The sequence below is a fragment of the Aythya ferina genome, assembly GCF_964211825.1.
Source record: "Aythya ferina genome assembly, chromosome: 1".
Taxonomy (NCBI): domain Eukaryota; kingdom Metazoa; phylum Chordata; class Aves; order Anseriformes; family Anatidae; genus Aythya; species Aythya ferina.
In genome coordinates, this window is record NC_140296.1 from 42,962,100 (window position 1) to 42,989,448 (window position 27,349).

At 41.7% G+C, this 27,349-nt stretch overlaps 1 protein-coding gene across 1 annotated transcript; it reads left to right on the top strand.

Moving 5' to 3' along the window:
- Positions 1 to 8,628: 8,628 nt before the first annotated feature.
- On the top strand, positions 8,629 to 27,331 carry KLF5 (KLF transcription factor 5). Its single transcript, XM_084534857.1, has 4 exons — positions 8,629 to 8,966; positions 10,337 to 11,207; positions 12,301 to 12,360; positions 25,682 to 27,331. The coding sequence occupies exons 1-4, from the start codon at positions 8,733 to 8,735 to the stop codon at positions 25,858 to 25,860; spliced, it is 1,344 nt and encodes a 447-aa protein (XP_084390983.1). The 5' UTR covers positions 8,629 to 8,732; the 3' UTR covers positions 25,861 to 27,331.
- The last annotated feature ends 18 nt before the right edge of the window (positions 27,332 to 27,349 follow it).

The following is a 27,349-nucleotide window of genomic DNA, read 5'->3' on the forward strand; positions in this document are numbered from 1 at the left end:
CTCCCACCAGTGACATACCATTAAGTAGATAGGAGATACTGCCTAATTCTTTGTGTTGAGTTGGGCTGGCTCCTCTGAACAGATGATGGAATTGGGGTGCACAACAGCAAAAATGAAGCAGCAAAACCACGTTACAGGTTTACATCTAAATCAGGAATTCCTGAGCTGTTCTGCACATGTTAGTGGTCTATAAGCTGCTTTAGAGTGGTTCTCAAATACTAACAAAAAAGATTAATTCCATCAGAACATAAATAGTGATACTCAAGTAAACTCAGTTTGGGAGACATGATCATCATTAAAATTCTCTTGGTTTAACTTCCACCCCTGGTAGATCTTCATCTGATAACTCAAAGAATTCATTGTCACTGATTTTCCTCTGCTTAGGCATCTATATTGTGCATAATTTTTAAGTATTTCCCAAAAAGTTCCTTCTAAAGCAGTAGCTATCTGTCTGTGAGCTTCTGTTACTCCATGAGGTATAACAAAGAAGGAGAGCAAGCCTATTGGCAATACATTTAAATCCTTTATACAAGATATATATGTATATATATTTAATATTTATTGAAAACTAGATAAATAAATAAATAAGATGGGGCTGTAAACAGGAAAGATGGAAAACTGCGTTCCTAAAATGAGCACCTAAATTTACTGCATGGCCACTACCTTCAGAGGGAATTAGCCTACGTCTGGAGGCCTACCTGTCTCCATTGGCTAGCCACAGAAAATTTCACTGAACAACTGGGTGCAAGCTTAACAGACAAGTATGAAGAATGGATTTCAGCCCCTCTTGAGCTGTGGATGTGAAAAAAAAATAAGTGTTTCGGTAAAACACCCTCACTAGTGCCTCTTACAGTATAATCTCTGTACAATTACATGAGTTTCATCTGGTTAGGCATCTAAATTTTACATCCCCACTGTCCACCTGAGGAATCACCTTGAGCTAACTAGCCATTATTAAGCCCAGGTGCTTTCCATGTCTTCATCTACATCTATACTGGAAGATGAATTGTTTAGCAGGATCCAGCATAACAATGAACGGTTTGTTGTTTCAGTAGGCAGGTTTTCTACCTTCATTATTTATTTCTCCCCCACTCTTAATCTTCTCAGCAAAGTTGATCAATTAGTATATTTTCTTTTAAGCCTTTAAACAGAGGGAAATAGCAATATTGTATTTAAAAAAAGAGACTTGCTGTTTAGCAATTCTAGCCAAAAATGTTGAGCTAAATCAAGCAATACGCTTTACAGAAATGTTTTGCATAAACTCTGCTATCTTTTGCAACTTTATTCAAGCTAGTATGACAAGGTCTTGTTTTTCATAAGCACATACTGACTGCCCTAATTTTATTATCTTTCTACATTAATAAATCCCTGCACTGATTATTAACGTTAAGCTGCTCAAAATCAATGTCACAATGCAAACTTATAATTACCTGCATCATTCCATTTACATTTTCTTTTAAGTATTGGTTTGAACTCTAGCTTTCTTAACAGTCTTCTGGAATATGTCTAGTGTTCTAACAATTACTGAATATTAATCCTGAAAGCTCACTGACCAGCTCTTTTAAAGTTCTTGGTGTGAAGTTATCCAGACATACCGATCTAAGAACATTAATAGTAGCTGTTTTAATGTGTTCTTGAATTACTGTTGAAATGGAAAATATTTTGTCATTATCATTTGATACAAATATATTACCTACTCTTTTCCCAAACACGGCACAGGAATATTCAGCGTGTTTTTTTTCTGCTTGCTTATCAACATTCTACATTTCTTTGTCTAAAAACAGACACGGTAGAATTTCTAGTACACTTCGTGAATTTTTTTTTTAGATCTTCTTTTCAACACAGGTCATTGACTTCTTAGGTATCTTTTTCTTCTATATTATTTTTCCATAATCACTACTGTCAGATTTATATTCACTGTTACTATTTATTATTATTATTATTATTATTATTATTATTATTATTATTATTATTATTATTATTATTATTTGTTTGTTTCCCCAGCTGTTGGGTGTTTTTATTTACAACTGCTTTGCAAAATCCCCTCTAAAGAGGCAGAAAAGGTTGTTCTTTTGAGGAAGGGATTTTTTTGTCTGTTGTTGTTTGTTTGATTGTTTGTTTTTTAATTAGCTTCTCTGGTATTGTAGACTTTAAGGCTTGTATTCACCTTGTTCAGATTCTGCCTAATTATTCAGTGTTTACTAATCTGGCCTACTCTTTCAGTGTGTAGAATTAGCCCTTTAAAATCATGAAGGTGAAAGCTTTATGTTTCAGTCTTCTCTGCTGATTACAACCAGCATGATTAAATAATCATTTTGTGATGTTCACCAAAAATGTCTGGGTTTTGGATTGGTTACCAGATCTGAGGATTATAAACTTGTCTAGTGCACGATTCTCCTACGCTGGTTGCAAGATTATTTTGAGTACAGAGACTACTTAATTTTAGAAATTGTTAAGACATTGACACCAATAGCATGAGCTCTCCTGCTTCACCACTAAGGGAACAGGTATATGACACACTGAAATTCAGGTCCTCGCTCTGAATATAGCAATTCAGATATCACAGGGAACATAGTCACACTGGGTCATCAGCTTGTCTGGGTAGCCAAAATGGTCCATCATGGTCACTTTAAGGCCCCTAGCATTGCAGCAAGCAGCACACTGTGTTGTGCAGATATTATGCTCCCAAGTCCCCAGGATCTTCCTTCTGCACATTACAGACAGTTGATTAAGGAGCTTATCCTTTCTTCCCCTACTTGAAAGAATGCAGCATAAGAGGTGAAGGAATTTTTTCTGACCACATCCCTTAATTATTTGTGTTCTCAACATCAGGATTTAGTTCCAAATGAGTGTTCGCTGCCCTACCTTATTATGCTAAGAGGTTCTTAAACAAGTATTATGTCATTGCTTTAATGCCCTCCTAGCCTGTCTAGCCAGACCATCCCCTCTGCCATGTCCGAGTCTGTAAAAGCTCCATCTCCCAGCTGGTGGAGCAGTACTTCACAAAACCCAAACCATTCTACAGCACTTCTCTAATCGGGAGACTTCAGCCAAAACATGCAAGCATGCCCATCTTACAGCGTTAGTGTTTGCTAACAAATTTTCAGCATAAACACTCTGGAGCCAGAAATGCTGTCTTTAGTAGTAAAGAATGTGGTTTTGTCTCATATTCAAGCAGTTAAGCAGCAGTATAGGACCACCCATTGCTAATAAATGTTGCCAACAGCACTTGCTTTTACAAAGCAGGTAGCCTCAGCATGCCTGAGGTGAGGCAGAAGAAAAGGGTGGTGGTAGTTTCTAACAAAATTTGAAGTGATGGACAAACCACCTTTCCAAAAATCATAAATGTTATTCTCTGAGTATGTACTTTAATTAATCTTGTGTAATTATACTTCGTACAGATTTCCATCTGGACTAATAGTACATAAATAATTAAATGACATGCTTAAGGAGCATGCTGTTGTAGTTTCTGGCCCTGCTATGCAACAAGTCAGAGCTGAGAAGCTGTATGACAACCGATGAAAATACAGGAAACACTCGTGTCTTACAGCTGAGTCAGTGACCTGTTGTTCTCAAAAAAGCCTGTTGTAATAAACAGTCTTCAGTTCTGAAGTACATCAAGCCTATAAAGGTCACAAATGGGACTGGAAAAAATAAAGGATTTTGCTGCACTTCCTCTTCTTAAATGGGCTGAAAACACTTGAAATGTACCTGAAACCAAGAGATCTGTGGCTGTTACCTAAAGTTATGAAGACTCTTTAAAATCTGAGTAAAGATTGAGTTCAGCTACTGAGTAAGATGTCTTGTTTCCTCCAGACAGGTTGATGATTCTTAATCCAAGAATTCAAGTAATGAGCAGTTGAAGTTTCCATCTTGAAGCATCTGTTCTGCCAAGTCAGCACTGGCCTTGATAAATAGCAAATCAGACTGATGCATGCAAGTGTATACACACATGCTCAAGTTAAACTTGAAGGAAAATACTTGAACAGATCTTTGCATAGACAGATTTATATAATTAATCTGTAATTAGGCTTTATACAGTGCAGACTGACTCAGGTCAAAACACAGAAAATGCAGACATGGTAGGATCTTTACCTGTTGCTGCAAAAATAAAAAATAAAAATCAAAGGTTATTTGTGGGTAAGCACGCATACCTGCATTTAGTTGTCACAGACCTTCACTGGTATTCTAACTTACTAATTTTACATTGAAAGAAAAATATGTTTAGCTAAAGGATAAAAACAAACCACAAGTACAACTGCATCTGGGTGCTTTTAGTAATCTTAGTCAACTTCAAACATTGAGTTTTGCCTCATTTTTAAACTGTGCAAAAGAGAAGCTTGCATACATCACTTGTTTTATATTTGCCTTTACTGAGCTTTGCGATGGTGATCCCCCCTTGGCCTGTAGAATAGAGGACTTGGTTGTTTTGCAGTGTTTATATCTTTATATTCTAAAAAGTAGTCAAATCCAGCTCTCTAATGCTGGAGTCACTCAATTCAGGAGGTTTCTACCTGACAAGATGTGCCAGTTCAATTCCAGCAATGAAAAATGCCAAGCTGGTTTAGAGAAGGTGCTCTCCACTCCAGGCAGTGTGGTAGAGTGCCTAAGGACTCATCTGGGAATGGGAAGGTTTTACACAACTGTCCTAGGGCGTACAGAGGGATTGAGAACATGAAACTTATTGTCTATACGTGCTTCACACTAAAGCATTGTCAAAGGGGAACTAGAGGTATTTTCCTGATAGTAAGTCTTTGCACATCAGGGCAGAAATCTGGAAGTGGGTGACTAGTGAAATGTAAGGAAGAGAAAGACGTCAAGATGAAGTGTTTTTTTTGTTGTTTAAAATACCTGCCTGAATTAATTAGGAAGTGCCATTTTCTACTTAGGAAGAATATCCTTTTTTCACAGTATTCTGTGTAAAGTGAAATGAAAAATGGCAACCTGTCTTGCCTTTGAGGAGGTGAAGGGAACACCTTTGCAAGCTAATCCCGAAATGGCAACAGATAAAGGTACACAGCAGCAAACTATCATTTCATGATTTTCCACGTTCACTTTAACAGAAAGTCACCCTGCTACATTCCTCGTTGTGGTGGTGCTGTATTACACAGCGCATGAGTGGCATTTGCAAAGCCTGTCATGACTTAAGATGGTACCTCCTGGCTCCAGCGATCTCGTGTTCACTGGAAAGCTAGAATGAGACGAATGGCTTTCTCGAGGTAAAAGGATCATGCTTGCTCCCTTTTGACAACCGAAAGAAAAGTGAGAAGACATTTTATTCCCTTGGGGAGATGGATTCTAATGGGAGGCCAAAAGCAGGTGGCTACCGACTTGTCAGGAAGGAAATTTACTTCCACTTCTCTAGTAAGTTTACATGAGAAAATGAAACGGGTGTTTTCTGACTCGGGACGGGCCTCTGAATACGGTAAGAGCACCCGAAATTATGATCAGACAACTTCATGTGGCCTAAAGTCTGTCTCAGTTGATGTCCTCAGGTTTCCCTCACCTCATCGTTACAAAACACCCCATCCAAGTCTTTCCACCCCTCCCCTCCACTCCAGTGCTGGCCCCTTTCCTTCTCGCCGGCACAGGGTCCCTGCCTAAAGGTGCACCTCATGCAGCTGATGAATTGGTTAAAAAGGTAGATGTTTTTTAGTCTCCATCCCTTCCACCGGTCCTGAACTCCTCAGCCCCAACCGCTCTCCCACAAGGCAGTGCTGGGCTCCACCACCGCCAAACTCCGACCGCCTGGGACCTGACATTTGTTCTTGTTTTCTCCTGTCTTCTCTAATGGGTACAGCACTACTAAGCGAAGAGGAATGCAAAGAACAAGGGAGTTCAAAGCAATCGAGTCTACATTCATTGAGAATGTCTGGATCCTTGCCCGCCCAGAACCTGGAGCATTTACATAGTTTCAGAAAGTTTAACCCTTTTTCATTAAACCCAGCAATGTTCTTCCCAGCGTGGAGCGCTGTGCTTCTCTTATCAGTGACTAAACACATCGGAAGGCGTCCTTCACAAATCCAGCTCCAGGCACTCACCATTCTGCGTTTTATTTCCCAATTTTTCTCTGTGGGACAGGAACTTAAGACCTGGAGTTCTCTGTTGTAAGATGCTCAGAGAACTGTGTCATGGGGGAGCGGGGGATCGCTTACAGTAATTCCCGAAAGCTCCGGCCGAAGTTCTCGCTTACACGATGGAGCTGAGCTGGGTTTAAAAGAGCTTACTCTTTTTTTTTTTTTCTTTTTTTTTCTTTTTTTTTTTTTTTTTTTCTGCAAATTTGTCTGCTCAAGTGTAAACTCACTTCTGGCTCTGCAGAATCAGAGAAGAAACAGAGACATTCAGAAATGATTATAACAAGAAACTTGTATTTTTTTCTGATGATTAATTCTGAGCAAACTACTGTTCAGTTTTATTTAGGAGATGATGTTAGTTGGCAGCTTATTACAGACCGTCAATTTGTAAACAATATTTATTTGTTGAAAGAGGTATAAAATCTAGTAATAGTGGAAATCCTTAAAACAGGCTATCAAATCATTTTTGCCTGGACCTAAGCATTCATTTAGACTATCTCTAAGCTAAATAGCGCAGCACTGCGTAGGTCAGATAAGCAGCAAACCTGAGTAGGAACAAGAGTCGATCCGACTTGCCTGTTTAATCGTTAGTGACAGTAGGAATGCTAAAATAAAGATTGACCCTTTCAAAACTGCCTACTCTTTAGTAACCTTCCATCGACTGCTGCTTGACAGAAGACTGTAGGACCGGGCCCCTCATTAGGGCAAAAACATGGAGATTCGATTGGATTTGTTTACCTGCAGTTCAGACCTAACTACATCCTTTAAAAAAAAATAAAATAAAAAATTGAAGACATTCAGCGCTGCTACTGAAAATGTTTAAGTATACACAGAGCCTTACTCAGTGATACCGCCCTAATTAAGCTGCCAAAGCGTCTGCCAGAGCAGGCCCTTTATAAATGTACATATATAAAACAAAGCAAAACAAAAAAACAATTTTGAAATTATCTGTTTATCATTCATTTAATCAGACGGAGGCAAAGCGTGTAATTGAAGTGAGCAAGTCTCAGAAACATTTCAGTTACTACAGCCATGCAATTTACATAAATGTCTGAAAGTTACGGGTGTATGTGCTCCGCCAGATGCTGCCTAGCCCCGCGATCCCGCTGGTCTTCTAGGAGAATTACAGCTGAAATAAGGCGCAGACAGCACATTTTTAAAGCTGTTACAGAGCAGTCTGCCCCAAACTTGTCATTTCCGAGGGTCACAACCGCACTCGGGAGCCTCGCAGGGAGAAAACAGGGTTATGCGAGGGGCATCGCACAAACCCCAAACGAGACCTGTTTGCTAAAACACCTGTTTCCAGGCTGGAATGGAAAAAAAAAAGAAATGCTGGCGATGAGTCCTGGGGAAAAGGACGCTGAAGTTAACACACTGTATGAGCTGAATACGTGCTAGCGGTGGATGGAAATCAGTCTGCGCTACTTTTAGGGCTGCGTTGACGGGAGCAGCCAGACCCACGTTAGCAGCAAGGAGCACCAAGCAGCTACACGCTGCTCGCCAGCCGCTTCGTGCAGTAAATGCTGTGCTGCGCTCCTCCTGGCTCCCTGACTGGCCTTCTGCAACAGCCTCCTTGCACGGGCTGGGAGGCGTGCGAGGCTGCCCAGGGAAAAATGCTATTTATGTTTTTGCCCTGGAAAAAGAGCCCTGTCTGTGAATGACAGGGGCTGGATGTGGGGAGGGCAACATTTCTCCAGACCCGGAGATTCCCTCCGTGACCGGGACCGCAAGGCAACACAAGGGTGGAAAGGTTTGGGTGTTTTTTTTCCTTTTTTTTTTTTTTTTTTTTTTTTGGTAGGCTGTACTTTTCCCAGGCGGTGTGAAGCCTCTGTGGCTGTGCAGCAGGACGGTGTCCCTCCTTCCTTCTCCTCCTTCTGTGGCGAAACCCGAGGGAGCCCAGCTCGCTGGCCGGCCCCTACAGCGGCATTGCTCTGCGCCCAAACCACACCTCAAAACCAGCGCGCGGACAGAAACTCGCCTTGTCCCAGAGGGGAAAAAATAATCACAGAAAGAGTAAAAAAGGGGTGAGAGAGCGACAGCGTGCCTCAGCCTTGTCCTCTCCCCTTTTTGCTTCTTCCACCTTTTTCCTCTCCCCTCCTTCCAGCCACTTTGATCGCAGCACTTTCCCCAGCACACGGCAGCGATGCTGGACACGGTAGCACCAACATTTATTCACGGCAGCTTTCGAGCACGAGCTGCCTCCGGGACAAAAATATATCGATAATAACAATAATAACAAACTGTTGAAGACGAGAGGTGGGCAAGGCGGCTACACCCAGCCGCGGAGGGCTGTGCATGACACTAAAACCCCCTCAGAGGGGGCCGGGGCTGCCGGGCACTTGTTGAGGCTCCCCTTGCCGGGCCGGGCCGTGCCGTGCCGCGGGGAGGAGCCCGCCGCCATCCCGCGGGCCCTGAGGGCCGGCCCCTTCCCCGCGCCGGGTGGGGTGCGGGGGGCGGAGAGGGGGAGATAGGGGCGGAGAGGGGGGGAAGAGGGGCGGGCGTGTGCCGCCCGATAGACACCCGCGGCCAGGTACGGGCGGAGGCACTGAGGGCCACGCCGGGCTGGGGCTGCTGGGCAGCGAGAGCCGAGCAGGAGCCGGAGCCGCCCAGAGCCCAGCGCCCAGCGCCGCTGGGTCCGTGCCGCCGCCGCCTCGCCTCATGGCCACCCGGGTGCTGAGCATGAGCGCCCGCCTGGGCGCCGTGCAGCAGCCCGAGGAGCCGGTGTTCGCGCAGCTCAAGCCCGTGCTGGGGGCCAGGGAGGCGCCCATCTTCCCCGGGGAGGACATGAAGCAGCAGCAGCCGCCGCCGCAGCCGCCCCCTCAGCAGCAGCAGCAGCACCCGGGGGGCGGCGGGGGCGGCGGCGCGACCCTGCCGGCGGAGGAGATGGTGCAGGTAGGGGAAGGGGGCTGAGGAGGAGGAGGAGGAGGAAGGAGAGGGTGCTGCCCGTCGGACGGGTCGGGGGGAGCCGGGTGTGTGTTGGGAGTCGCCGCTGCTGCCCGGGGTGGGGTCGCGTTGGGGTGGGGGACGCGCCCCGGGGGGCTCCGTGCCCGTCCCAAAATCCTGGCGGGATCCCGGCTGCTGGGGGAGCCGCGGGTTGGGGGCTCGGCTTCAAAGCGAGCTGCCCCCGGCTTGTAAACAGGAGGGGGGGGGGGTGGAAGGAGGAGGGAAAACAACCCAAAAACTAAAAAAAAAAATCAAAAAGCTGCCTGGCGTGTTAGGGCAGCCCCGGATCAAAGCGCCGGGCCGGTGTGTTTGTTGTGTTTTCTGGTGGTCTGCCTTTGAAGGAAGGGCTCGAAAGCCGCTCTGGGGCAGGGGTTGCTGCCTGGCAGCTGCTTTCTCTTTTCGGGTGCTAAACGGATCTGGAATGAGCGCCGTCTTCTTGACAGGGCGAGGGGGAATGTAGCATTTGCCCACTGGAGAGTGCACGATAAATGTTTTGCCGATGACTGTACCAGGCATGCATCAGGCGCTCGCCACCCACGGATTCCCTCGCACCACTACACCAAGGGAACGATCCCCAGTAATTAAAGAGCTCTCCCGGCACGGCACCGAGGCATGAATAGGGACGTGTCGAGCACGCTGTTAAACAATTACACACCGTGCAGATTTATATATATATATATATATATTTTTAACTTTTTAACGTAGTCCCCGGGACGCTTCACACGAGGGGTGCGCTAGTGTAGCCAGCCCGCCCCCCTTTTATTCGGTGTTATTTATATCTTCACGCTCCGCGTTTCTCACCGCACGCCCTTCTTCCGAGCCTGAGAAATCCTGGAAGTGCAGGAATCAGATGTGGCCAAACGTCGTCTGAAGCGCTGGGAGAGCCGGCCGAGGATGTGGCTGCTTAAAGTTCGCCTTTCAAAGCGGCGCGGGCGAAGCAGATCGGCAGCAGCCTTGTTAAACAGCGAATTCCCGAGCGCCAGATCTGTAGATTAGACACGGAGCCTGTCATTCCTCCGTGTAGTGCTGTCTTGTAGACATAAAAGATGAAAAGTTTGTCGTGCGCCCAGGCATCGGATCAGTCTCGGTGCTTGCTCTGCGTGCCGGCACTTTACCTTCCCGTTCTTGATGATGTTGATTAGCCTCCCGGTTATAAAAGGCAGCTTTTTATTTAAAACTTCCCCTTTATTTAACTCGGTGTTGGCTAAAGAGCACTGTTTTTTTTTTTTTGATTTCTGAAGCCTCACGCGACGTGCGTGCAGTCTTGTTTCTCAGTGGGTAACAAGTTATGGGGGTTATCCTACATTTTCTTTTTGCAGACGAGATGTGAAATGGAGAAATACCTGGCACCTCAGCTCCCGCCCGTCCCCGTCATCCCCGAACATAAAAAATACAGACGAGACAGTGCCTCGGTCGTAGACCAGTTCTTCACTGACAGTGAAGGCTTGCCTTACAGCATCAACATGAACGTCTTCCTCCCCGACATTAGTCACCTGAGAACTGGCCTGTACAAATCCCAGCGACCCTGCGTAACCCACATCAAGACCGAACCCGTCACCATCTTCAGCCACCAGAGTGAAACTACTGCCCCAGCCCCTGCCCCTACTCAGGCCCTTCCCGAGTTTACCAGCATCTTCAGCTCTCACCAAACTCCCGACGTGAACAACATTTTCATCAAGCAGGAGCTTCCAACTCCAGACGTTCATCTCTCTGTCACGCCCCAGCAAGGCCAGTTGTATCAGCTCTTGAGCTCGCCGGATCTAGATATGCCCACCACGACTCCTCAGGCAGCCGTCATGGACTCCCTTAGCAATGTTTCCATGCCCTCAGCCATGGCAGGCCTTAACACCCTCTCCTCGGCGGTTCCACAGACTGCAATGAAACAGTTCCAGGGTATTCCCCCCTGCACCTACACCATGCCAAACCAGTTTCTTCAGCAGCAGGCCACTTACTTCCCCCCTTCGCCCCCAAGCTCAGAGCCTGGGAGTCCAGACAGACAAGCAGAGATGCTACAGAATTTAACCCCTCCTCCCTCATATGCCGCAACTATAGCTTCCAAGCTGGCAATTCACAACCCGAATTTACCAGCAACTCTGCCAATAACTCCCCAGAACATCCAGCCAGTCAGATACAACAGAAGAAGTAACCCAGATTTGGAGAAAAGACGCATTCACTACTGTGACTATCCTGGTAAGCAATGAAAACTGAGCTCTTGTGATAAGAAAGTGTGATTAATCACAGTCTTTTTTTTTCAGCTGTAGTATGCTTAGAGAAATAAATAATTTCTCGTTAAAATAGATTTTTTTTCTTCAGCATCTTATTTTGCGTGGTGTGTATTTACATTCTTTAAATAATGCACATCATTTTATTTGTGTCATTTGTTACCCTCTTAAACTCCTGAGCGCATTTTCCTGTGTTATAAAAGTTGTGTTCCATTTAAAACATAGTAAAAAAAACAAAAAACAAAAAACAAAAACCTTCTCTAATTAAAGTCAGTGTGGCTGTCCAGCTCATGCTTTTGCCTTTCCAGCTCCTGTGATGGAGCAGAAGCTGAGCTTGAATCTGACGCTGAAAGACTCACTTCAGTTCCTGGCAGCCAAGGCTATGGCTGTATCTCCCCTGGTACAAATAGGGAATTCAGCTGCCTAGATAAATCCATTAAAGCTACCTTTGAAAATTGTCTACAGATAAATTCCCTTCGAGCCTATCCTTCTATTAAATTGCACTGGAAGAGGAATCTAACTCTACAACCCTTTCCTTCAAGTAATACATGGTGCCAGGTATGGGACGCTGACACCGCTCTGTGCGCACCTAGAAATCGCGGCTCTTGGTTCTCTTTCCCTTTACAAATACTACTCAGAGTGGTGTATAGCCCGACCGGTGTGCAGCATGATAACTGCATAATGGAAAAGTGATGTAGAGTCCTGGGTAACAACAACACAGACTGGCTTGAGCAAATTCTTTAGGAAATTTAAGAAAAAAAAGTCTGTCTCTGAGTTGTTAATTTATGTAGCAGGTGTTACTATACGTAGATTGTTCTACACTACATTAGAAGGTATTAAGTCTACCAGAAACATTTTTTTTTTCCTATGTAAAGCAATGTCTCCTAGGAGCTTTCTATATTAAATTATACTTCTAAATGATTATGGTGCCAGAAGGTAATAAACTTAAATGTTTCCAGATAGTACCTCAGCACTGCATGAGGAAGTTTAAATGTAATGTGAAGCGTTCCTATTCTCCCTACTGAAACACTTCTCTTCCATTTTATTTTATTTTGTTTTAGGCTGCACGAAAGTTTATACAAAGTCTTCTCACTTAAAAGCGCACCTGAGAACTCACACGGGTATGTACTCGCTCTCTCGCTGGGTCTTGCTCATTAATGGGTTATGCATCTTTTGTAAAGGCAGAAGCGTTTGATCTGCCATCTTCTCCCTGTTTTCTGTAGAGTGGTATGAGATCAGGCTGGCAGTTAAGAAAAGTTTCAGGTTTGGCCAGTAAGAATTCTTTTTATTCTTAATGCAGTTTTGTTGAACCTTTTACAATACGAAACTCAAATCAGTTAAGAATAAAGCAGATGGAAGTACTGCATTTCAAAAAATAGGACTCGCTTCCTGTGAATAATGAATTCAGCATAGTAAGTGCTCTAATTTTAAAAATTTATCTAAATAAAGAATTTTCTATTCTGAGCTTTATCTTTGGCCTGTTGGAATTACTTAATTTTTTTCAGAAAGGTCATGAAAATTCCCCAGGTATCTCCATTTAAGTAGTCCTTAGCATTAAGTGTGCTTTTTTATTTTTTTTAAGACAAATTGTTCTCCAGTAAAAAGAACAGAGACTTCATTTCATTTTTTTGCTGGTGAAAGACATTAAAATGGAGGAAACGAAAATGAAAACTGTTTGTGTGTAACATTTGTGTTTGTACCTTGATCAAGTTCTGCCCGCAGCTACAGACAGTCCCAGTTCGTGGGCCTGCACCGAGCCAAGCTCAGGACAAAGCTTTGCTTATCCACGCATGCACAAGCCGTGCCTTCAAAGAACAGTTATTTGAAGGCAAAACTTCACAGGGTCTGCCCCTGAGAGTGGACCCATGTAGACAGAAGGCATGACAAGAAAGGGAGGTAGGGGGAGAAATACCTAGCTCCCCAACAGCACATTTGAAGCTATTAGGATAGTTCTCTGCTGGGATCTTAATACAAAACTGGTCATGCTAAATCTTTACAGTAAAAAGACAATTGCTTTTTTTGTTTTCCTCTGTGGAAATAAAATGAGAGGGCTACTACTCTTGTTTTTAAAATGGAGTGCGAATGCAAACTTGTATGTGTAAACATCAATCCAGAGCAAAACAGGAGTCACAGTTCAAGCAATTCGCTTAGTGAAGCAGGCTGTCAACACTGTGGTTGTGCTGTTCAAGTACTGGGATTTCACCTAAGTTTAACCCAAAAGTCAACAGAACACGAGCTATGATCTAACAAAATATTTCAGTATCTCTGGAAACAAGGCTGTGTTTCAGCAGCTGCTCTGAATGTATCGTTAGCTTATTGTAGAGAAATCGAGTATCTCCAGGCTAAATGTTACTATGGAAAATTTGTTTTGATAAATGAAAGAGTTATCTGTGGTGCAATCACAGTAAAAAGTTAAAAGCAACTGTACAGGGATTATTGCTGAACTGTAGTATTAGACTAAACAAGAACACACGTTTTTGATGCGTATAAATTCACTCATTACCAACTAGCGTAATAAAGACATTTTGTGAGGCTATAAACCTGAATAATGTCACAGAGTGCTATATTACTGCTCTTTAATAAAAAATCTGTAAGTGTGTGTCCATGCACTTACGCATTTCAGCCAGCAATTGAGTCTCAGTTTTAAATATGTCACTTGCTTTCTACAATAACTAGGCAGAAGATAAAAACAAGGTTCTACTCTAAAAATGAGCATTACTTAGGCTTCGTTTGAAATAAAAAAAATATTTTTTTTAAATAAATCTGTATTTTTTGTACTTTCGGTAATGACTAGGTTTTAAAAGTTAGTGTTGGTGTGCATAGAAGTGTGTGTACATCATTAATGTACATTGCTTAGGGTCACTAATGTTTATTGTTACCTTCACTTTTTTTTTTTTTTTCACCTATAGATGTTTGACCTTAGAAATGTGGATTAATGTGCAAAGGTCAGAGAAGCTGATGTATTCATGGAAACAAGAATGTTGTTTTAGATAAAAATCTAGTGAATTTAGGCAAGCCTGGAATACAAAGGGTCTTCTGGGGAGGTGAATGAAGGGATAAACTGTCTAAAGTGTTAACATGCAAGAATGCGAGTCCATATCCTGTTACCTGCATTATTTCAGAGTTTGGATTAGTTTAACTCTCTTGAATATTCATTTAATACTTGAAGATTTCTAGTACAGATTCTAATCTCCCTCATAATGTACGGCTGAAATGTGTCGATTAACGAGCAGGATCTCTGATGCACCCGAAACCACATAAATCAATTAACTGAACGCTAGCTAACGAGAGTGGACACAATCTCAGGGCAACTGAGTTACGCTGGGGGCCCAGCTCCCTCAGGATTGCAGGGGAATCTCCCTGCTGACCTCAGAGGAGAGGGACTTCATACGGAGGACTGAATTTGAGGGTGTGTTTGTGTGTGCATACAGTCCATTTTCTGTGCACCCCATCCCCCAGAACTATGACTTCATACGGTGTTTATTGAGCTTTGATTTTAATTTATTATTTTTTTAAAGACTTGTGAAGCTTTTACCTTCAAAGTCTGAAGTAATTGTCACGTAATCCATTTTAATAAAGTTGTGTGTGATATTCTTTCAAATCCCTTCAGGGATAGCAGACCTGTTTATCTGGCTAAACCCGTTCTTTAGTAATCATGGACCACTGAAGTTGTTTTCTCCTTATTCTTAGTTTCTTAACAATACCTTTTAAAATTGGCTGCAGTCTCTCTCTCATCCCAACCAGTCCCCGCCCTTCTCAGCAATCTGTCATCTTAAAATAAAAGAGCCTGCAGCAAAGTTTGTCTGCCATTAAAAGTCAAGACAGACCTTATGGTTTTCCTTTTGTATTGGAAAATCTCAGCCTTTTCACAGTATTTATTTAGCAGTCTTTCTCTGCTGAATGGCTTTCACTGAGTCTAATAGATGTTCTTTGAGAACAAACTTAAGGAAAATGTTATTTTTGATAGGTGGAATGCAGGCTATAGTCTTTCTTAGAATCCAAATATGAACATGTCAGACTTCTATGTTTAAATAAAACCAGAGGAAGCACGCAAGAGGAAAATCCTGTACTTTTTTTTCTTAGGTGTTTACCTTGCAGTGAGTCAGATGGTATAAACTGGTATAGTTCTTATCTAATTAAATTATGCTGGACTCTGTATTCACGCTTTCGTTGTTGATTTGGAATCCAATATTCATGTAAACAGCTAAGCAGGGTTAACGTTCCAGTTGCTGAAGCAGGCATACTTTTTTTTTTTCCTTCCTTTAGACAATGCTTTAGCATATGTAAATTGCAAAGTAAATTTTGGCTGTTGATAAACTGGTAACCCAAAACATGGAACATAAGCAAATATTCAGCTGCTGCAAAGATAACACAACATTGTGCGTCCATCTCTGTGCAGTTCTGGAGCAGATGTCCAGTATGTTTGAATAGCTTAAATACTTCAGCGTGCTATCTTAACTCGGTATTAGTTCTTCCTGAAATGGGCAGAGTGATATTCAGCGTGCTGAACTACCTGTTGGAGCATCTGTCAAAACAGATTGGATTTTTTTTTTGACATCTTGAAGCAGGGAGGGATATTCTTCTAAAATGATTCTACCTGTTAGTCATGGAACGAGTTTAGTTTCATAACTTGTATTGTGCAACTGGTGTGTATAATGTGGGGGGGGGGGGGGTGTTAGGCATTTATTGCAGGCTGTCCAGCATGAAAACTACCTTAAGGCACATGCATAACAGCTCTGTGTCCAACTAGAAAAACTTGCCAAATGTCAGTGCAAAGCAATTCGTTGCCAGTTGCAGATAAACCTCATTAGAGATCTCTTCTGTGATGTCTGAGTAGACACATATATATATCAAACTGTCCTTCAGAAACAGCAGTCCTATAACTTTGCCTGTTGCATTTCTTTATGTGTAAAAATTTGGGACTCTTGAAGTTGAGCCTTTGATATGCAGGCACCTGGAATGCCCTACCTGTACCCTACCTGTGATACTGCAGCAGAGCTGCTGGCTCTAGGGTGGTTTTTTATTATTTCCATGAACAGCTGCATTCTTGAGAATTGTGTATGTTTTTTAGAGGAAAATCTGTCACTGTTTTGAACACATCAAGCCGCACACATCGAGGACATTTTCCAGCTGCATATTGGTTTTCCGTATACAGAGTCTTTGTACAGGCATGTTCTCTGATCACATGGTGGGTTTGCCATTAATAGTTTCTAACATTAACTGCAGAACTATTTCATCTCTATCTATAGATCTAGTTTGTATTTGGTGATGGGAAGTGGAAGCCGAGATAACTCCAGAGAAATGGCATTTCTCTAAATGAGATGCACTCAAAATACTTCCACTGTCCCTGGTTATTTCAAATGTTACATAGGCATGGGACAGCTGCTATCCTGTGCAGTTCCTCAAGGTGTTAAACGTTTCATTTTAATTTAGATCTCTGCCTCAATCGATCCAGAATTAGCCTGTGATGGTACACCAGAATTAGAACCAGTTGTGTGCAATAGACCTCAGCAGTCCTCAGGACTTTGTGCTCTGAATTTGCCATAGCTATACATGTATGCGTGTTAATGGTGGCACCATACAGCATTGCCAGGCATTCAGGATGCCTGTTCTTTAGAAGGAAAGATGAGCAGTATTGGACTCCTACTGGAAATAAAGCACCTCACAAAACCACGTATTGACTCGAATCGTCCTGAGAATTAAAGGAAGGATTTCATTCGTGTTGTACGAGTGGAGAACTGAAGCTCCACAAGGCTCTGCCTCGCTCATGGTAGCAGTTTTCCGTGTCTGTAGCTACACTTTATCTTGGAAAAATCTTTTGGATCATGAAAATAGCCATTAAGTAATATTTCCATGCAGATTCTGTTTCTTTAAACTGTTGAATGAGTCAGTTGTGCAGATTATACTTTAAGGAGATGTCAGTAAATGCCGTCATTGGTAGAGAGAATAGGGAAAAATGGAGGAGAGTTAAATAAAATTGTTGACAAAGTGCATTAAAGTGCAGTGTTGCTAGACACTGCTGGAGAATATGTTGGTATCTTTTATTTATGAATTCTGCTAAATCCATTAGTTGCCTGTGTGAGAAATGGAAGTACATTATTTTCCTCTGCAAACCACAGTTTAAGGGAAAATAATGCATTTTTCAAACACTTTGTGGATGATTGCAGACCTTTGGATTAATTGATTCAGTTCTTTATCTGTAGTCATAACCTAAACGAGACATGTTTGAATGCGTTGCTCTTTTCTGGGTGAAGTCTTAGCAATATAAGGCTAAGTTTTAATTAAATATTACCGGGCATTCACGTCAGCGTCTGGCACTCCATTTTTAGGATGCAGGGATGAAATTCCAAGGTGTCAGGTGAGGGATACTCCTGCTAGACTTGAGATACTTAAAAGAAAAGCCTGACATTTTCCTTTTGATTAAAAGCCTAGAAAGTCTCTCTGAGCATGAAAGCTTAAAGCAAAAAACAACAAAAAAACACTGTTGTTTCTGTCAATTGCTCCCTGAGAGGATTAAACTTCAGTTCCAGGATATTTGATTCCTGATAAGGAAACTGTTGACCTAAGAGACCGGATTTAAATATAGTTCATTTTGAGACCGCCCTACATACGCTAATATAGTCCAAGATTCACAGCAATTGCCAGTGATTAAAACTTTCCATTATTTGATTAGACATTCCTTATTGTAATTAATTTCTGAGCTTGACTTGGACAATTGATTCCTGGTTCCACAGAACATGTTGTGAGTGGCGGTGTTTGTTGTTTGTTAGATGACCTGCACCTCCCATCGGTGAAAGATTAGAAACATGTAAGTAATGTCCTAGTTTAGTCTGAGTATCTTGGTAGCAGCATTCCTGTCCTGTCAGGCTGCATTATTTATATTCGGTGATCTCTAACAACTCTGATTAAGGACATATTAAAACCTTTGATTTTGGCAAGTGTACAGCGCTTCGCTTTGAATTAAAATAGCTTTAATGTATTGCTTTCAGCTTTTTTTGTGTGTGCATACAGTAGATGGAAATCTGGAAGTCTACAGTACATGTTTAATGAATTCCATTTTAAGAGCACCTCTTATCTGACTACACAAGAGCCAGTGTTATTGGTATGAGAGCTAAAGAGCTGTTCTTGCACCACAGGCGTGGATGAGGAAATGTGTTCTTCAGCACAGAACTTGTAGACACGGCCATGCACCCCAGATGGCATGGATTTCTTATAAACCTACTTAGAAAAAATTCCTTTCCTCTTTGTTTGCATATCTCCTTGTGGAGAGACCACCTCTGTTAAGACAGAATGTTATGCCAGAAAGAAAATAAACCGTTTCGCAGGCCAGTCAAGATTCCCCAGTAATCCTTGAACTGCGTAAGACAACACTTAGCAAAACAAGAGCGCTTCGGGCGTTGGTGGGAGCTCTGAGAAAGATACTGCCCTCACATAGCTGTAGTCAGAAGTGGAATGATGCATAAGGTTTTTTGACTGTCCTATTTGCTTACCAAACAGTTACCTTTTCTCCTGTGCATGCTTTTGTTGGAAAGATCAAACGCTACTTGATTTATCAGTGATGGGGCTTACCAAATGGAACTCTGTTACGGGATTCCTTAAAATCCTGTTTTATTGTGAAATAGCACTTAATGGTCACCCATTAGCCCTTACTATACTAGGCACAGGCTTTTATCACATTTTTAAATGTGCAGCATATGTTATGCATTCATATCACCGGGGGACTGGATGTTTCAAGGACTACATTTATTTCATCACTCGCAAAATAAGCTGGATTTCCTTCAACCTCTTTGTGCGCTGTCAGCCTTCTAATCCCTCTCCGTCTTGGACAACACAGAGAATTTCGATGCACGAAAGAGCTTTTAAGCAGCTGAGGTTTTTTTTATTTGTTTTGAAATTTCAGCTTTCTGTTCTTTCTCTGGGAAAAAACAGCCTTAAATGAAGGCAAAAATGCAAGCTAAAAATCTGCTTTTAACAACTGCAACGCGTAGTCAATGACAGAAGGAAGGTCCAACTTTAGGTGAGCTTCCAGAGGTAAAAACTTATTTTGAATGAGAGCAGAAGGGCACAGAAGTAACAGTGTTTGATTTCAGTCAGCTGGGAAGAGACAGGAGTTTAAAACTGGGATGCTGTAACCTAGAGGAGAGCTATTTCAGGCAAGCTAAAACAGAGGAAAAACACTGCATTTGTTCCTAGTTCTTCTACAAATTTGATTGTAGTATGTCAGCGAACTAAGACAACTAATTCTAAGATGTAAAAGCAAATGTGACAGAAAACTTGGAGGCCAGATAAATCTCTCTCATTAGCCTGTTTTAAAACTGGACAGGACATAGATACCTACTGGTACAATCTCTACAGTGCAGAAACTTCTGCTTTTCCTCCCACCTTCTTATCACACCTAGTCGCACGTGTTTCAAGGCCAGCGCCTGGCACTGTGAAAGTTAATTTGAGTGGGGCATGGTGTTTTGTGGTACTGATGGGTCTGAGTCTTGCCCCAAAGCTAGGCCAGCCGCTGCTTGGGCCAGGATTACGTGTTGTCTGGGCTTTCTGGGGCTGGCTTTCTGCTATTGTCAGACATGTCCGTCTTCTCGCTCCTGAGGAGGCAGATGCCAGACAGCGATATGGCACAGAGAGAGCCGAAACGTGTTGTCTTTGTCAGTGACTCATGGAGGCGATGCGTGCCTCCTCACAGAACTTCAAAGGGGTCCCTTCCCCACCCCCTGCTCCACCACCAGGTGAAAACACTTTCCTACAGAACAAGAACGGGCATTTCATCTTCTAGCCAGCTTACTCATGTCGGCTGTGTCTTCTGTTCCCTGTCATGTCCAGCAGCAGCCTTGAAATGTAGGACCTTGGGTGAAATTGTCCCTTTTTAAGTCGCTGGAGTCACCGTGCCTGCTCTGTCAGACGTGTGGAGGCTGCTGGCACTCCCTTGCATTTCCATTTGACAGAGGCCTGTTTACTTCGCCCGTAGTTGCAAACACTTAGGTGGGTCTCAAACGCTCTTTAAAGCATGTAGCATTAGGTAGCTTGCACATGATAAACACGAGTAACATAAAAAAGACGGAAAACTAGGAGGAGGGATCATTTTATACTCTTAGGAGCCTGTAATCAGACATTGTGTTTTTGCAGTTTGAAAGCTGTGCTGCTTTTTCTTTCTCAAAGAAGCTCATAGCTCTGACAGAAAATAAGAGACACTGCAGGTTTCGGTGGGTGTAATACCTGTATTTGGGTTTCTGCATACCAATGCAGCTGACTAACTTTAGGTTTGAAAAATCTGGCCTGTAATGTTTGCAGCTTTATATTTAAGGAAAGAAATTTTAGTAGTGAATTACAAAAATAAAGTCACACAAGTCTTTTCTTGGGTGAGGTGAGGAAGCTTACTTTTTTGTTAATGGAGAAATTCATTGCTAATGGGGGGGTTTCAGTGACTCTTTTCCAAACAGCATCTTAAATAGAAACATTTTCTAGAACAAGGTCAACGTGGTAAAGGGTGTTTTCTGAATGACCAACATCCACCCCGTGGGTGGCACTGTACCTTACCCGCATGAGTATGGGAACTACCGTCACTGCCAGTAGATAGAATTAATGTTAGGAAAGCACTTGGTGTATTTTTAAACTACCGTGTCGCATGAAGATAAATTAAAAGGAGAAGAGCCAGCGCTGTGACTCACCGGCCCAGATAATGCTTTTGAGGTATCAGCATGAATCCCAAACCTTGGGATCTACCTTGGGGTAGTTTGTGTGTCGAAGTGGCCAGTATGGTCGGCATGTTATATGTAGATATCCAGACATCTTTTTGACATCTTGCAATCCTAAGGCATTGTGCGTGTGTGTGTATGTATGTATGTATATATATATATATATATATGTATGTATATATATATATATGTATGTATATATATATATGTATATATATATATATTTGGCAGACAAACACATCGCAAGAAAAATAGTCTTCTTTCAGGCTAAATTCCCTTATCTCTTGTTAGGTGCTTTCTGTAAAAGAGCTTCCAAACTAAACATTAGTACTTAAAAATTTCTATGCTCGAGTACAAGCCTGTTTCTCATGCTCTACAAATTTATTTTTAAAACTGTAGAATGGATGCCTATTAACAGTTCAAGAACTTAAAATACATTTTGGGATGTATAAGCCTAACAAAATATTTTAAATCAGTGATACTGGAAGGAGGTTATGCAAAAATCCAATTAAACTTATGAAATCCCTATCCTGTTGAAGTATAATTTAAAGGAAAGCAGTTCTGTTTCCCAGAAGTGCTGTGTATAATATTTCTGGCTTGGGAAGAAAGGGCTGGAGTGTGCTATTTGGCTAGAAATCGGTACCAGCTTCCTCCGTGGTGTTTTAGTTGAACAGTGTTGACATTCTAACAAATCCCGTGGAAGCTCCCCTGAAGTGGAGGAGTTAGCTGTTTTCTTGCTTTTACAGTGAAATATCTGTTTGATACAGTGATCGTGTTCCAGTAACTGAGCTATACTGCGTTCATATTTGATGACCAATGGCATTCTTGGTTTAACACCCTATAGAAGTCCTAAATTGCTGGAGGAAAACCAAATATTTCTGAGACTTTGCAGCTACTGTATTTCACACAATCATTAAAGTAAACAAATCTTACATTACTATGTAGCCAATGAAAATACTGGATAAAGGGTTCAGTGTCCCTTGTTTTGTATACCCGTGTTGTTTGTTTGTTGTTGTTGTTTTTTTTTTTAAATAAATCCTCCAGCCCGGATTGCTCAGTGCTTTAAAGTCAGTGTAGTAAAGCAGTAAGTTCACTTCAGAAAATGTAACGTGAGGCTTTTTTTTTTTTTTCCCCTTGCCACAAGAACTTAAACCAAATTCTTATTTCTGCTAAATGACAAAAAGCATGTGTATAGACCGGGAGAGAGCAAATGCTACCAGCTAGTTGTCCTTTTGCTTTCTTTAAAGGAGTGAAAATAATCTCCACCTTCTTCTTCTTGCCCCCCTTCCTCCTTGCCCAAAAGGAAAACATTTGAAATTGATTCAGTTCTTAAATAGAACTTTCCAACGGAAACTAGCATTACAAACATAGATATTCAGTATTTTACCCCTAGGATTTATTCAAAATAATCTGGGCCTCTATATTGGCGCTAAAAATACATTTTCCAGTTCTTACTGGTAGCCAAAGCAGGGGTTAAAAGCAGCATTCTGGCTTTAATTTCCAGTACATAAAAGTAACACTGTTAAAACAATCTGTGTAAGGCACCAGCTTGTTCCCCTCCGTGCATCCCCTGAACGCTGTTCAGTTCAGCTCAGGTCTGCAGAAGGCAGCAGGGCTTTTCTGTACGTGCCGCTGCCCCATCGCCTGGCTTTTCCCTGAGTTTCAGGGGCTCTTCGTGGCCGTGGCAGCATTACAAGGTGAGGTGACTGCTGCCGTGGGGTAAGCTGTGCAAGTTTCTAGATATATCTCGGGGAACCCGGGTCCCCTGGAGTTTGGTGGGGGTCTTGCCATTGAATTCATCGTCGACTGGGAGCCTGTCGTGTCCAGCAAGCCACTCCATTCACTGCATTCCTGGCTTCTGGTGGTTCGTATGCCAGGAGTCTTTGCACCACTTGTCACAAATGAGTCAGAATGGGAGGTCAGAGGTTTTGTTTGGTCTTAGAGTCAGGTACTACCTGTACAGGACAATTCTGAGACTGCTTGTTCAATACAACACAGCGCAGCACTCAGTGAGTTTCAACATGCTTTATACACCTCCTCAACACCAAGCTCAGAAACCATGGGTTTAGTCTCCTGGTCTCTGTTTCATCCATTTCATTCCAGGCAGTCCTGGTCTCTTACATGCTAACTGCTATCTTCCTGTCTTCTTGAACCATTTCTCTCATTGCCAGTTCTGGAAATTGGTAAACACCTTGGGAGCATACAGAGACCCATCTATTGATCTGCTCTCTCCAGGCAGTTTTGTTGGGGATCACGAGCCTGGGCAGTTACAACTGACAATTACAGCAGTTTTAAGTGAAAGTTTTTATTAAAGATTGTCCAGAAGCTCTTACAGAGTCATCTTAATGAGACTACTCTGGATTTAGGTTAAAAAAGAATAATTCTAAACCAGATAGAAACAGTTGATTAGAAGAGCTTAAAGCCAATATGGAGGAAGAGGGGAAAGAAAGGAGAAAAGGAAATACACTGTTTTTGGGTTAAGGTGTTTCAAATGCAAAATTAACACTTTTGTGCAACTCCTGTGTATTTTAACACACAAAAAAAATATTCACAGGAGATGACTCTGGCATTATTCCTGTGGATCAGCAGTGCAAACCTTGCAAGACCCAGTTTAAATAAATGAAGGATCACGTATATATTGCAAAAGATCCTGAGCACCGAATAGAGATATTTTCTGTCACTTTGCCATGAAGACCAAATGCGTTATCTTGGCTGGCTACTCTGACGTTAGAAAAGCTATATGCACTGTGTTTGAATGAGATGTGTATTTTAACCTGCAGTCTAACATTGCATGGAACAAACACAAATATCCTATGTTGTAGGTCACTCCAGTCTTTGGTTGGTATCAGGCAGGATAAATTCAACCATGACAGAAATTTGTAAGAAATTGTGGTCTTGATTTACCATCTGTCAAATAATTTTGAACTCTGGGAGGTGATTCCAGGCCCCAGGTTTGTTGTTTTCTTAAGGCTTGATATTGTTCCTTTGTGATGTCAATAAATCCTGGTTGCCTTTTGTGCAAAGAGGAGGCATCTTGTTTAGTTGGTTCGTTTTTCTTTTAGAGGTCTCGTTCTAGTTGTGATCATTCTGCAAGTATGAAGGTACTTCCCCATGGTGAACAAACAGATGACTTTACTGCTATTAGTAGATGGAAAGTTACTACTTAGGTGATCAGAAGAAGCAGTACAAACTCACAGACAAAACCAGTTCCATGATTTCATTTAAATGAAAATTAAGAGACTCTGGAGTGCTGTTCTAAAGTTTCTCAAATGGTGTTTTCTGCAGAACAAGCAGTTGAAATGCAGGATACTGGCTTGTCTTTTTTTTCCACGTGCTAACGTGATGGTAAAACAGGGAACAGGATGAGTCACTCCACAACGCTATAGGATTGCAACTACGAGGGTAAAGGTCTGAGACCAAATGGAGAGGGAGAAAGAAGGTCTGTAAGCCGTATTGGAAAGCATTTTTTTGAAATCCCAGCCTTGGTCTGATTCTGCTTCAGGTGAAGCTACTGCCGAGTGCTCGCATAAACTCAGTTTTCTTTCTCTCTTTGCCAAATGGATCAAATAAATATAAAGGATAGGGATAGCAATTGACTGCGAACTGAAAGGTGTTTTTGTCAACCAGCATCAACCAATAGCCTATAAATAGGTAATCTTAGGCTCTTCATAGGAAGCTTACTTGTATGTTACATCATGTCCATACCAGCTCCTGAGCAGGTGTATGTCCACATGTAAAGTTCTCTTTTCACGTAGAAGTCATCTTGACTTCATGGCTTCGTGTTTCTCCCGTTTCAACAAGCAAGTCCATAAATTACAGACGTGCTTCAAGTACCCTGTTTATAGTTTTAAAATGGATGAATGCAAGTGTTTTGGGTGGTTGGACCAGTGTATTTAGGTCTAGCAGGATACTTCAAAGTTGTATTCAGATTTTATGTAATGTAGCAATGCCATGCTCCGTCTACGTCAGCACAGACCGATAGAAACAAGCAAGCACTTGCTACCTCTAAAATACACCTATTTAAGTACCTGATTGTAGAGATTTAATTCTGAAAACAAGGACTTTGGTCTTTTAGATGCTTTCTTCTATATATAGCTAGCCCAAACCAGAATACCACAAGATTTTATTGCCTCTGACGTTTTAGAAAATATTATCCCAGTTGTATTTGTAACACACTGTGCACCTTTGTTCGCACATCGGAAGATCTTAAACAGATCTATACACTGTAAGGAATCTTTATAGAAATCTTTCTTCTAGTTTCAGACTGGTTTCAGCTTTTCAAAAAGCTCAGTTTAACTTAATTTACAAATTTTTAAAAGGTACGAGTGTTCAATCACAAACTAGGCCTGACTGTTACGAGACTTTCTCTCTACTCCCTCTCATAATGAGATGGATGTGAGGAAGCATATTTCTCATGCAGGGATTTTTTAAAACCTGTGTTCCTTTCTGTGCCATAGCTGTCTCTAACTTGAATAAGTAGTAAGCTTATGTTTGAAAGTTTCTGAAGTGGTGCCATTTTAATGAAGCATTAATCAGAGGTTCAAGTGCAAAATTTGCTGAAACAGACAAGGGGTTGTTAATTTGGGGCCTGCTGAACATGCCTGTGAATAATTGGGAAGGATCGGTTCCCACTTCATTGTTGTTTTTCATTTTAAACTGAGCAGCAGTGTCGGTGCGAACTCACGCCCATTTTCTCCGGGAAACGGAGCGACAACTGACAGTGCTCTGCCTTCTGTCTTTCCAGGTGAAAAACCGTACAAGTGCACGTGGGAGGGCTGCGACTGGAGATTCGCACGCTCGGACGAACTAACGCGCCACTACAGGAAGCACACGGGGGCAAAGCCCTTCCAGTGCGCTGTGTGCAACCGCAGCTTTTCTCGCTCCGATCACCTGGCTCTCCACATGAAGAGGCATCAGAACTGAAAGCTGGACTTGTTGCTGAGGCAGTTCTGTATCTATGCAATTTCCTATTGACTCTCGACGTACAACTAAAATGAGTTTAATTTTTGAGTATGGATTATCCATTTAAAAGAAATCTCAAAGGCAACTGGAAATGTATATTTTGTATATTTATGCAGAAAAAGGGAAGACACTGTATCACGATACCGGAGTGTTCAAGTCATTTGTTTGCTCTCATGATGTATATGGCTTTAGTCAGCAGGTTTCATCTCTTTACAAGTATTATGTCTTGACACATGGCAGCATTACACTTTTTTTTTCTCTTGTGGTGTTTCGACCAAAGCACTGTCATTGTGACAGTGTTTAGTAAATGAATTAATGAGAGGCTACACATGAATGGATGCAGTGGAAAAGCCATGAATTGTAATCTGTCAGGTTTTTACTGGACATATTTAGTACTTGTGTTTGTTGTTTTTTTTTAATGTTAAATCATTCTGTGGAGAAAAAATACATAGAAAAATTCATAAACAGCCATAGAACAAAACATTTTGTTCTGTATGTTGCATGTTTGCTATGACAAAGATTTTGTAAATATGCAAATCAGCTTTTTAGGTTTAATACAAAATTTTTCTAAGAATTATCTGAAAAAAAGCAGTTGTTTTACATTTGATAACACGGCACATTTACAAAAAAAGTTACTTAAATACCTCTCAAAACAATACCAACTTAGCTTCATTTTTCTTAAGAGAAATGAGCAAAATGTTCAGATGTTTTGTACCTGTTAACTCAAATGGTGTGCACTGAATATTCAAAGCAGGATTTCGTTTTCAAATTGCTTAAAAGGGGGGAACATTTAGAATGAACTGCAAAGTAAATGTTGGAAGCCTACATAGTGGGGATAGTTATGATATACATACAGAATGTTAAACCTCTTACTATAAGCTAAACTTAGTATCACTTTAAAAAGAAGGATTTAGGATGCAATTTTCATATACAGACATGTTAAGCTGGTTCAGCACGAGTATGATCTGGTTTCATGTGGATATTGCATATAATTTATTAGAAGGCAAAGGATACAGTAATTTTATTTAAAATTACAGTGCAGTTTAGTTAATCCACTGTTGAGATGGACACACGGGAGAATTTACTGCTGACAAAAGTAGCTGAAACTCCACTGAAGTCAGTGAGGTGGTGCCCTTTTATGCTAACAATGACTTTGATCCACAGTGTTCAGCCTTGAAATAGTAAGTGACGAGCCAAAGATGAGGTTAGACCATGTAGGATTTGGCCAGGCAACAGGAGAAAATGAAACAAACCTAGTATAAGTGTCTGGAGTTCACAAGCTGTAATATTAAGCTGTCAACCAAAGGGTAAAATAAACAATCAAAATACCAAAAAAGGGTCTTGCAGGAAAACCTAGCTTTGTTGAAACTGTTGTTTGTCTTTATTTATTTGTGGTATATGATAGACTCTTTTTTTTTTTTTTTTTTTTTTTTTTTTAAGACAATTTTAC